Source organism: Protobothrops mucrosquamatus, unplaced genomic scaffold (genome assembly GCF_001527695.2).
Source record: "Protobothrops mucrosquamatus isolate PMUCROS unplaced genomic scaffold, P.Mucros_1.0 scaffold173, whole genome shotgun sequence".
Taxonomy (NCBI): Eukaryota; Metazoa; Chordata; class Lepidosauria; order Squamata; family Viperidae; genus Protobothrops; species Protobothrops mucrosquamatus.
The window spans coordinates 179,774-192,634 of NW_015386533.1; the positions used below are offsets into that span (position 1 = coordinate 179,774).

Below are 12,861 nucleotides of genomic sequence, written 5' to 3' on the forward strand. Positions count from 1 at the left end.
GGGGGGGGGAATCACCTGCCCCACAGCCACTTCGCGGCGGTGCTCTGCGGACTCAGAGCTCCCTCCCTCCCCCCCTGCCACTGACCTTCCATCTCCGGCTCTGCTGCTGCTTGGCCAACGGTTGCGCCGGCTGGACATCGCAGGGGCTGCTCTCTCGTGGCTGCAGCTTACGGGAGGGCTGGCCCACTCAGCAAAGGCTCCGGGGGGTTGCTCCCAACGGGGATCCCGGGGCTTCCCCGCATGGCTCCCCAGCCACGTGCGCCTGGGACGGGGCCAGCCCGGGAAAGGGACTTCCTGGCCGCCCTTCTCCCAGGGGCGGGACACCCGGGCGCAGGGCCAATGAGGAGCCCTGCGAGGGGGCAAGTCCCATGAGAGAGAGAGACAGAAGTGCAAGTGCAAGTGCCTCTGTCTCTGTCTCTGTCTCTCTTTCTCTCTCTCTCTCTCTCTCTCTCTCTCTCTCTCTCTCTCTCTCTCTCATGGGACTTGCCGGAGGGCCGTGGGAGGGCCGCATTTACATAGTGCAGGGAGGGCTGTTCGAGGGCCGGATTAAACCGGGCCGCGGGCCGCAAATGGCCCGCGGGCCGGACTTTGGACATGCCTGCTCTATATGGTTTCATTAAAAGCCAGATAATAGATGCACTCACTTTCTAGTTAATTCTGAGCAGGAAAATTGCTTTATTGCAATTCTGAACTCAAGATGCTAAATGTGTTTAATATTATTTTTACATACTTTGCTGTCTCTAGACTATTCCAAAGGGGGGGGGATCTCCCACTGCATTAGCTTCCTTGACAATAAGGGCCACTTCAGTGCAATAGCTACAGTTATTTCCAGTTGACAGACTGCTAGAGGTCTATTGTGATACTTGAAGTATACTGAGCAATACAGTGATGTCTCTATATTTTAGTTTATATTAACATTTTAATTTAACTTTGAATGACCTTAGCAGTTGAAATAATTATATTTTCTTATTCATAAAAGATTTTCTTTGGTTTAATTATCAGTTTATTTGACTACAACTCAAATTCAAACTTTTTATCAACTTGCAGCATCAGATGAGGTCTAGCTGCTAATTCTTTTCCATCTCTAGAAATTGCCTTGACAAAGACAGATTTGTCTACCATAATATTTCAACAAGCAGTCAAAAAGTCCTTAATTATCCTTACTAATTACAATTCTGCTTTTCATTAAAACATTGGTTTTAAATACCCAAACTGTTTGTGTATATTTAAATTTTAAAACAAAAAAAAGTCTGAAACACCCAATAAGGGAGTCATATTTTAGTCCCGGAGGCAGGTTATTCCATAATTGGGATATAACTAGAAAAGCATTACATTGTAGGAGATAACCAGTTATTCTGAGCATTCTTCTTTGGGATTAGTGAACTAAATGGATCAGTTCTACCTGAAGTAGGTCTTTAGGTACTAAGCCTTTAAGGATTCTGTAGGTTAAAAGCAGAATATTCCATGTACCAGGTGCTTTCTGGAATCCATCTAGATATATCGGATGCCTAGAGTGAACCATCCTTGTCTGATTTCCCACCATCTGGAGACTCTTCTAAGCAGTGACTCTCAAAATAACCAAGAGTGCTCTCATTATTACAAATATTACTGAGAAGTAAACACTAAATTTAACATCTGGACACTGTGTTAATCAGGCTCAAGATTATATGTGACAAGCCCATGATGGCTATAGACTCCTAAGACCTCCCAGAATCCATCCACCCACCCACAGTAATTGAAGTACCTTATACTAAAAACTGAGGAATTCCACCAATAGCCCCAAGAGGAGATCCAAGAGATCAGGAAGAGACCCGCAGCAAATTATGCAATATAGTCAGACCCCAATTTAACCCAATGGCCCAATGTCTCAACTTTACAGTCCATCACCTCTAAAACCGGGCCACTGTAATAAGCTGTAGGAATATGCCCTAGTACAGGAATCCCAAACTCCTGGTCTGTGGACCAGCACCAGTCCACAGCAAGCCAGTAATCGGGTTGCGCAAACAAGTGAAGCTTCATCCGCGGGATGCAGGCAGCACACGAAACCACACCCCGTCAGGTCCACGGAAAAACCTCTCTCCACGGAACTAATCCCTGGTGCCCAAAAAGTTGGGGACCACTGCTCTAGTAACACACTCCTTGTTTAGCAACTACCTCAGTTATGTAACAGTAATAAAAGGTAATTAGAAAATCATTTTCCAATGCTTGCACACATTTACAACCAAATTTTGTGCACTTGATATTGTATGCTAGAGTGAGAATAACACTGACATAGCTGTATGAGTTAACTTTATCTGAATGAGATGGTGGCATTTCACTTAAGGATCTGGTCATTGGAACAGTTGCTTAACAAGGGGGAGGTGTAACTTTGAGGAACAGGAAGAAGACCTGCATCCAAGACAATGATCAGACGAAAGAAATGTAATTTCTTGTAAATGCATTTCAAGCTTGACCCTCTCTAGTTCTCTTGAAGATAGAGAATGTCAAGCCTGACATGCTTTCTTAGGTTACATTTCTGTTTCAGACTCAACTTTCTTTTCTCTGACTGTTGTCTTGGTTGTAGCTCTTCTTCCCACTCTTCAAAATTATCCCTATATCACATTATAACCCCTGACCACTGCCAGAATGTCCTGAACAATTATCATTACCTTACATCCCTTGATTTGAAGACTGAGGCATGACCAAAACCTGGAGGGACAAATTTTGGAGAGACAACATCACCACTCTTTCCTAAAGAGACTGAGTAATACATGCCATGTAAGTTCACTCCAGCAAGTTGTGGACAAACGTGATCCTGATATTTACCAACTGTGTGATGCTGAGACCATCAGCAATCCAGTTGCCTAGGCACTGGGTTGAAGTTGCTGAGCCAGAAGAGATTTATATACCTTCCCCTGGAACAATCTTTCCAGTACATCTCACCCAAGGGTAGCTCTTCTTCTGAGCCTAGAGCTGATCAGATAACATTCACTGTCCAGCTTTTCTCACCATTTGACTGAGACACATCCACCATCTGGCCTCCAACGTCTTTCTCCATCTTCACCCAATCTTGTTTTGTTGGTTGAAGAAAGTCTTAGTCTTGGTCCACCTTCCATGTTGCCACCCATCTCCATTTAGCCACTTTTCATCTTTTAATTCCATTTACCTAATCTTCACAGATCAAAATTCAAATCTCATGAGTAACTTAGATCCCGTAGTTCTATTTTAATTCAAAAAATAGTTCAATTTTATGTTCAGTTTTCAAATACATTTACCTTTATATGGTGGAGGTGGAATAATTAATCCACAATCTCTCCTCAACCCAGTTAACTGTTCCTGCTGGCTTTCTATAAGTCAGTTGTGACCTGCCTTCCAGCAATTCCTCCTTGTAAGCAAAAACTCTACAGCATTCTTACATTTTAGAAACGAAAACGGGTATACCATAAATTATTGTGATTGAGTATTGGAAAACCAACCCTGTATCCTGACATAAATCTCAATAAATCCCCAAAATAATACAATGGGGAAAAAATGAGCTTTTACCACTTTAATTTGTTTGGTATATCTTTTTTTAAAAAGTACTAAAGTAATTTGGATTTAGAAGCAGGGCTGTGGAGTCGGTAGATAAATGTTCCGACTCCGACTCCTCAGTTTTTTGTACTTCCGACTCCGACTCCTCTGTATTAATAAGCTAACAATCGGAGTTTACAAGTTTTTATAGCCTTAGCTGAATGACAGCAGTTTTTCCAATGGTTTACAGCTTCAGTCTTGAACTATTGACCCTCCATTCCCTTCACTTATACNAATTGTGCGTTGCGTGCCATATAGTGAAGCACATGAAAAGCATGCTTCTTCACGGTCACTTAACGTGTTCGTTTTGCGGTTACGTGAGGCACTGCATGCATTGGTCTTTATTCTTACAGTAGAGAAGTCATTAATTATAACTTTTTGTGAATTGGGACATTTAAACTTGCTTTTTTTTTAATTCCAATCTAAATTTAGTCGGAGTCGGTGCATTGTTTGCCGATTCCGACTCCGACTCTAGGTACCCAAAATTTCCTTCGACTCCGACTCCACAACCCTGTTTAGAAGTATTTCTATTCATAAATGATTTTGTTGTTCTGTTACTTATTGAAAATTTGTTTTTTTCTCTCTTCATACAGGTTTCTGCCTCTATGCTTAAGCAATTTCCTAACAGTGGTCTGAATCCAGGCCTTTTCAATATGGGGCCCCAACTTTCTCCTCAACAGATTGCTATGTTGAGCCAACTTCCACAGTTTCCTCAGTTTCAGCTTGTAAGTAGCTGTTCTCATATGGTGGCCAACTAAATTTTCTTTTCCCCCATTCCTGTACATTAGATGCACTTAAGATAATTTTATTGTGGTTGTGTTTTAAATATATGTTGTGGAAAATACATATATACACATAGAAATATGCATGTGCATAAATCCTTAGTAGTAATTTGATAACCATAGTTTTCCAAAGATTATATTTGAAACAAGTATAGATATTAAAAAAGAACAACTCTGTTATGTAAAGGCTTTGATAAATTAGTATTAAACATCGGGCTTTTCTATGATGATGTTTTTAATTGTTTTTTGTTTATTTTTGTTATACAAATGTACACTATTCAATTTGAGCTTGTACAAAGTAAACTAGTTTCTTTCCTTTATTCATTTGTATTTTGAAGGCTTGTCAATTGCTCCTCCAGCAGCAGCAGCAGCAGCAGCAACAACAACAACTGTTACAAAATCAGAGAAAGATTTCTCAAGCTGTACGACAACAACAGGAACAACAGGTAATGTGTGACCTGTGAAATCTGGCAAGTTAATCAGGAAGGTTAACTATTTTATGTAGTATTCCTTCCATGGAACATAATTGAAGGCCACACTACCTTTTATTTAAACCCTTCTTTAAATATAGTGAATACTTTTTCAATACTCACTAAAACCAAGATCTAATATTGAAATAAATTGAATGTTGCATCAATTTTAAGATTTTAAATGAGTTTAGAAGCATATAGTAATGATAAATACCATCATACTCAAGCTAACACATTCTATTCAGATTATATAGTAATGGATGTATTACTTGAAAGAGAAAATAAATATTTAATCTTGATACTCTTTCCCTTTCCTTCCTGTTTTTTTAGATATTCCTCATTTTTTTAAACAAAATAGCCTAGAATCTCATGAACTTGAAAAGTTTAAAAACAGTGTTTTAAACTAAGCTTTGAAGCATAAGCATAATTTTATTAATATAGGAATAGGTATTTTCAATAAAAATCATACAAACGTTTGCTTTTAGGTCTGATACAAAATGATCCAAAATATCTTTGCAGCACCAGATTGCCTATTTCTGAGGTCAACTAATTTTTGTTTGTTTCCTTAACTGCAGCTTGCCCGTATGGTAAATGCCCTTCAACAACAGCAAAGACAGCCGGGCATGAAACATTCTCCATCCCATCCAGTTGGACCTAAGCCTCATTTAGACAGTATTGTATCTAGTGGTCTAAATATGGGTTTCTCAGATATATCAACCAAAGGGCAGATTCCTGGATATAATTCAGGTAAACATTGTAAATATCTGTAATTATTATTTCTTTTTATTTTTACACAATAATATCATAACACCAAGTATACATGCTGGATTTGCTCATGTTACTTCTTTACTGAAATTTGCCATATTGCATGAAACACTAGCTTTGGCTTCTTTGTCTGCTTAGCATAAACTACCATTATATTGACAGTTTGCTAATCTTATTTTAAACCTATCTTGCTTAATTTGGACTTTTTAATAAGTAGTTTATTTGTACAGGGATATAAACAAGTGATTTAGGAGGTGCATCATTATAACCATTCATATGGTTCAAAAACCTAATTAGGAAACACCGTGGAGTTATGGCCTTTTATAGATATTTAATTTTTTTCTGTTTTCTCATGAAAATAATGATTGGTATGTATAAGATAATAGAAACAAAAAAGTCCGTAAAGGTCAAGCAAGCATACTCTGATTTTTAGTTAATGGCTGCTACACTATAAATTTCTATACATAATGTACCTTTATGGTTTTTCCATAATATAAATACACTGTCATCTTTTCATGGAGAGAAGCAACCTAGAAATAAGGAGAAACTTCCTGACAGAACAATTAATCAGTGGAACAACCTGCCTCCAGAAGCAGTGAATGCTCCAACGCTGGAAGTTTTTAAGAAGAGACTAAAGGGATTACAACCATTTGTCTGTAATAATATAGGGTTTCCTGCCTAAGCAGGGGGTTGGACTAGATCAGGGCTTTTCAACCTTTTCACCTATTATACCACTTTTAGGATATGGCAACATCCGAGTACCACCAGTCGCCTAGCAAAGTGTCAAAAACTTGACCAAAAAAAAAAAAAATGAAAAAAGTGATAAAGTACAGGTAGTCCTCGACTTACAACAGTTCGCTTAGTGACTCTTAGAAGTTACAATGGCACTGAAAAAAGTGCCCCCCAAGCTACAGCCAAACAAGACAACTGCCTGCCCACCCGGCGGCGCTCTTCCTCCTGTCCGAGGTTTTCATTGTTGTGAGCATTTCTGTTGAGGATTGGCAGTGGAGGTGGCGTGGGGGGCTGTTTGGTTTTTATTCCCCCCGTCTGCTGGGTGGTTGCAGCAGGTTTTGGTCAATTCACATGACCCTGGGACACTGACCGTCATAAATATGAATCAGTGGCCAAGCATCTGAATGTAAATCACAAGACTCTGGAGATGCTGCAACATTCCAGCTGATCGGCGCTTCTTCTGGGCTCAGCAGAAGCACCAGGATCAGCGCCAAGCTCTAACTGGAGCCTGGCACTGATTCTAGCGCTTCCACTGACAGCCCCGAAGAAGCGCCAATCAGCTGGAAAGCAGCACTGATCTTGGTGCTTCCGCTGAGCTCTGACAGCCCTGCAGCTCCAGCCATCTCTCACTCAGGCTTGTGCGGTGCTGCCACCGGTTCAGTTCATTGCCCTCCTCCGCTACCACTTTTCTAGGATGGTCATGTACCACCTTCAAGGTGCCAATGTACCACAGGTGGTACCCGTACCACTGGTTGAAAAGCCCTGGACTAGATGACCTCCAAGGTCCCTTCTAACTACTACTACTACTTCTTACTACTATTATTATTATTATTATTATTATTATTATTATTATTATTATTATTATTATTATTATTATTATTATACTTGTTTGTGATACAAGTTATTCTATATATGAGATGTTTTGTGTTCAAGCCCTGAACAAAACCCCCAGAAAAGAGGGAAAGGTTCTGTGGGTTTGGTTCCAAAGAGTGTCCAAGACATGTTCCAGGGGAGGAATGAAACCTGACCTCTACTTAAGAATCATCTATAAACCATTGTAAGTGCTTCAAAGGGAGGCTAGAGAAAGATACAGGAACCTAATCTAGTCACAATTCAGAATTGAAATCCATAGAAAATCTCAGTATTTAATTCCAGTTTTCCTTTTCTTTCCATCTGACTGGGATATAAATTACATACGTAGATAATGATGAATATACTGAGTGGGATTAGAGTTTAAATTATTTCCTGCACTCAGTAGGGTACATATAAGTTATTCAAATAGCTTTGAGGACTCATGATAAGAAAGGATTGTGACAAGATTTATTACAAAAATTCTACCACATGTTCTTTTAAAAATTTTATTTTATCACTTAAAAACTGGACTTGATTAAATATAAATGAACAATTAATTGTGTCATAGTGCATGTAAAATATTGTAAGCCCATTTCCTGTCATCTGCAAATAATGCTGAGAAAGACTTCTATCTGAAATGCTGGGAATCCCTGCTAGCCACTATTGACAATACCAGAGTAAATGGGACAATGCTCTTACTTGATATAAGAGAAGTCTCTATCCCACTAACATGGGAACATCTGGGTTACATACTTGTGTTTGCAAGAACAGGAAAGTCTGATATTCCATGACTTACAATAGTTCATTTAGTGACCATTCAAAGTTACAACATCATTGGAAAACTGATTTATGACCATTTTCACACTTATGACCATTGCAACATCCTCATGGTCATATGATCAAACTTTGGATGTTTGACACTGATTCATATTTATGACAGTTGCAGCGTCCCTGGGTCATGTGATCGCCTTTTGCAAGCTTCTAACAAGCAAAGTCAATGGGGAAGCCAGATTCATTTAGCAACCATGTTACTAACTTAACAACTGCAGTGATTCACTTAAGAACTGTGGCAAGAAAGGCCGTAAATGGGGCAAAATTAACTTTATTGTCTCGCTTAGCAACAGAAATTTTGGGCTCAGTTGTGGTTGTAAGTCGAGGACTACTTATATTTTTAGTGAATATTTGAACATAATTGTACTGTTTCAATTTCTGTGTTTTGTGTTGCTTAAATTATCATAGGTTAATATATTCTAAGCCTATATGTGATCATTAGGTCAGTATACAGCATGTTCTTTTTTAATGTCAGAATTGCTTACATTACATTAAGGTGCAGGTTAGAGGAGAGAATGAACAATGTTGTTTACACAGATTTATTTAAATTGAGCAGAAGTGTATAGGTTTCCTCATTAGCACTATCCCTATCATCATAGTTGCTCATATATGCATTTAAATGCATTGCTGTTTTAAAGGTTTTGGTTCAAGTAGCATGGATTATGGCATGGTAGGAGGGAAAGAAACTGGATCAGAATCTCGCTTTAAACAGTGGACTTCTATGATGGATGGATTGCCACCTGTAGCTTCCCAAGATGCCAGTATGCACAAAAATGGTGAGAAATTCCATCTTAGATGGTCAGAAACGCTTAGTGATACATTCAGAAAGTAACTTTTTTTTGCTAGTAAAATACCTATTAGAATAACCTGAACATGCTACAATAATGTGCTTGAGTCTAGTAGCATTTGTTTAAACTAGATCTGATTTTAATAGATAAAACCTTTGAAGCAAAATTTTATTTATTTATTCATTTATTAAATTATATTCCACCCATCTTGCCATCAAGCAACTCTAGACAGTAATAAAATATACTTGTAGCATTCGATTCTACTTTCTACCTGTATGGCCTGCTTGAATGAATTCCAGCTTTCATATGTATCCAAGGCACAAGTCAGCTATATTTCAATATATAGAATTACATAATAGCACTGGTGACAATATGATAACAGCCCCAGATACCAGCCTGATCATCTTCTATCAGAACATATTTTTCTTCTGTTTTCCAGGGACAATTGTGCCCCCTGGAAAAGCTCGAGGGGGATCTCCCTATAACCAATTTGACATAGTTCCTGGCGACCCACTGGGCAGCCATACAGGTCCTGCTGGTGATAGTTGGCTACCAGCCAAATCCCCACCAACAAGTAAAATTGGAAGCAAATCCAGCAATGCCAGCTGGCCACCAGGTAATTTCAGTGTGCTCTATGAATGAGTAGATGGAAAAGGAATGATATCCCTGTTTATATGTTAACTTATTTGTGCAGTTTCGACTGTTGAGCAAACACTGTCTTTTGATTCTAAGTCTTCCACTATTTGACCATCTGAATTTGTATGAAATTGTTTAATTATGAATAAGGTTTTGTATATTCAAATTCAAAGAATTGTTTTCTACAGTTTACCAAATTATTTAGTATTATCCTATGATACTTAGTTACAAGTTAGCTGAAGCTGCTGATTTAAATACAAAAAATAAGCTGACATAAATCTTGAGGCCAGACAAGTCATCATATAGGATGGGACTAAAATTGTCTTCTTGTATTCAGTTTAGTTTTTTCTTTTCATCTGCATCATCTTTTCTGTGACATACTCCTTGATTCATATCTCTAGTTGTTAATTTCTTCCCACTAGGTATTTGTACAGTTATCAAATACAACATAATACACATTAGCTACTCCCTTTTGGAGTGAGAACATTATACAAAACACAGAAAAAAATATGAAGCCTAATATATCAAAGATTGAAAGCCTCAAGAGCCAATTTGGTGTAGCAATGAAGGTATTGATCTAAAAATCAAGGGATTGTGAGTTCTAGTGTTGCCTTGGGCATGAAAGCTGGCTGGGTGACTTTGTACCAGTCACACACTCTCAGCCAACTCACCTCACAAGGTGATTGTTCTGTGAAAAATTGGAGAAGGAAAGAGTATTGATAGGTTCTCTGTCTTGAGTTGTATAGGGGGGGAAAAGCAGGATAAAAATATTTTTTAAAAAAGATCTGAGATGAGAAAACAGGGAGATAACTGAACTAGTTTATACCTATACCCCGCATTTCTGACCTTACAAACCATCCTTGATTCCATCATGTTCATACACAACTGCATATATTCTCTTTTGATCTTTAGAGTTTATCAAACTACTCATCCAAAATAGTTTAATAAATCATTTTATCAAGAAGATAAAATGTAGGCCAATGTCACTGTCTCTTAGCTCTAGGAAGAAGGAAATATCAAACCATTTCCAAAAATGTTTCCCAGTCTGCAAGATCATGTTCTTCTCATCACCACGAGTCAAAGATGACTTGATGGATCATAACATAATAATATTGGAGTATCACCCCCAACAGTCAGCTCCATACATTCTTATAGGGTTAATAGATTCCTAAGGCTTTTCGAGTCATAAACAACATGTAATTTTTTGGATAACCTGATGGAATTAAATAATGGTGTTAACTACATCATATTAAGGTATGCATATACACAAACCCATCTTGAATAATGTAATATTTCTTTAGGATGTTCAATTCAGTTTAGTAATTCTGGAAGAAAGGGAGAAAATACCTTGGTGAAATTTTATGGCATAATTGTGCCATCACAATTGTAATCAAATTTTTTAAAAAAATTAATATAGTTTATCTGTACTAATACAGATTTTTTTTCAAACTATAACATTTTGAGATACATACATAATTCTGCTTATTGCAGAATACAGTGTATTATTGGAACAATATCATAAACACATTATTTTAAACAGCAGTATTTACTGTTTTGTTTCAGAATTTCAGCCAGGAGTGCCGTGGAAAGGTATTCCAAACATTGATCCAGAATCTGACCCTTATGTGACCCCAGGAAGTGTGCTGGGAGGTACAGTCACAGCCCCCATTGTAGATACGGATCACCAACTTCTGCGGGATAACAGCACAGGTTTGCTGGATTGTAATATGTATTCTATAGTTGCTAGGATTGGAGCCATGCACAATACAGATAGTCCTTGACTTATAATAGTTTATTTAGTGACAGTTCAAAGTTACAACAGCACTGAAAAAGTGACCTATGACCCTTTTCACACTTATGACCTTTGTAGCATCACCATGATCATGTGATCAAAATTCAGATGCTTGGCAATTGACTCATGACCGTTGCTGTGTCCCAAGGTTATGTGATCACTTTTTGCAACTTTTTGCCAAGCAAAATCAATGGGGGAGCTAGATTCACTTAACAACCGTGTTGCTAACTTTCTATGGTGATTAACAGCTGTGACAAGAAAGATCGGAAAATGGAACAAAACTCACTTAACAAATGTCTCACTTAATAACATAAATTTTGGGTGGTCATAAGTTGAGGACTACCTGTACAAGCAATAGCCTATTTGTTGGTTGACTAATTATGGGAAGAAAAGATTTATTTACTGAAAAGAAAAGTTTATTTGATTTATATCCTCCCTTTACTTATTCCAACTCAAGGTGGTATATATAGTGCTCGTTCCTCCTTCTATTTTTCCCACAGTAAGAACCTTATAAGATGGGTTGGGCTGAATGAGTGGCCCAAAGATTTCTGATGCTTTAACTTTTCTCATAAGTGCTGATTCTTCACTGCAACTCTTTTTTCCCCTTCTTATGTGATTAGTTTTAAAATATGTTGCAAGGAGGAAAAAGAGGGGAGAAAGGCTTGCCTGGGAGTGTGACATGTTGGCATAAGTGAACAATTGAGAATTGCCCATGCAAGATAGTAAAGTACAAACTGGAAATCTTGTTTTACCTCTTAATTTACAAAAATGTAAATTCTAAGATATGAAAGCATGAAAGCTGCTATGATTCTAATTCAAAAGACATATACACAATGGAAACAATTTTAACATGTTATATTCAAGTCATTTATAGAAAGCTTTTTTCAGATTTGAGGATCACTGAGTTTTCTTCTCCTCCTCCATTACTTTCCATAGGGTCTAATTCTTCCCTCAACACCTCGCTGCCTTCACCTGGTGCCTGGCCCTACAGTGCCTCTGACAATTCTTTCACAAATGTTCATAGCACTTCAGGTATAAGAGAATAAAAGAGAGCTGTCTTTCTGTCTGTCTGTTACAGTAAAAAAAGAAAGTTATGATTAAAAGATGGGAGGGGAGGGTGAAGATGTGCAGGGGGGGGAGGTGAAATCTAATATTAGTCCATCAACCACCTCCAACATGATTTAATGGGCTGTCCCATAAAACAAGAATAATTGTTTGCTTAATAGTAATGTAATGATAGAATGTAATAATTAAGCTAGTAACAAAATAAAGGAGTACCAGCAATGAATACATTTTACTTAACCAAAGCAAAAACTTCATCACATCTCTTTAGCAAATTTTGAAAGTTTGGAAGCTTGAAAGGAATGTAATCTGGAATAATGTACATGTTGGAGGATTGGTCCTCTTTTTTGTAGGAGCCTCTGTCAAGTAAAAAGAAATACCATACATTTTCTTCATAAGGATGAACTTTACGAGGACTGTCTTTCTCCCCCGGCCCCGCTGCTGGACTTACCAAATTTGAGGGGATGTACTCAAGGCCAGATCTGCTGGCCTTGCGCGATTTCCCTCTTGCGCAGGCCTGGCCCAAATCATTGTCGAGGGCCTACCTTAATGAAGGGGTGTGGTGCCCTGAGAGGTGGTGTGCTGCAGTAAATGGGAAAAAA

General features: G+C 38.2%; 1 protein-coding gene across 1 annotated transcript in view; it reads left to right on the forward strand.

Moving 5' to 3' along the window:
- TNRC6B (trinucleotide repeat containing adaptor 6B) overlaps positions 1 to 12,861 on the forward strand; it is a 76,319-nt gene that overhangs the window by 55,180 nt on the left and 8,278 nt on the right. The window contains exons 15-21 of the mRNA XM_015813586.2: positions 4,143 to 4,274; positions 4,670 to 4,777; positions 5,377 to 5,548; positions 8,620 to 8,757; positions 9,209 to 9,385; positions 10,969 to 11,115; positions 12,134 to 12,229. Of these exons, the coding sequence (XP_015669072.2) occupies positions 4,143 to 4,274; positions 4,670 to 4,777; positions 5,377 to 5,548; positions 8,620 to 8,757; positions 9,209 to 9,385; positions 10,969 to 11,115; positions 12,134 to 12,229 (970 nt within the window). The remainder of the gene's footprint in view (positions 1 to 4,142; positions 4,275 to 4,669; positions 4,778 to 5,376; positions 5,549 to 8,619; positions 8,758 to 9,208; positions 9,386 to 10,968; positions 11,116 to 12,133; positions 12,230 to 12,861) is intronic.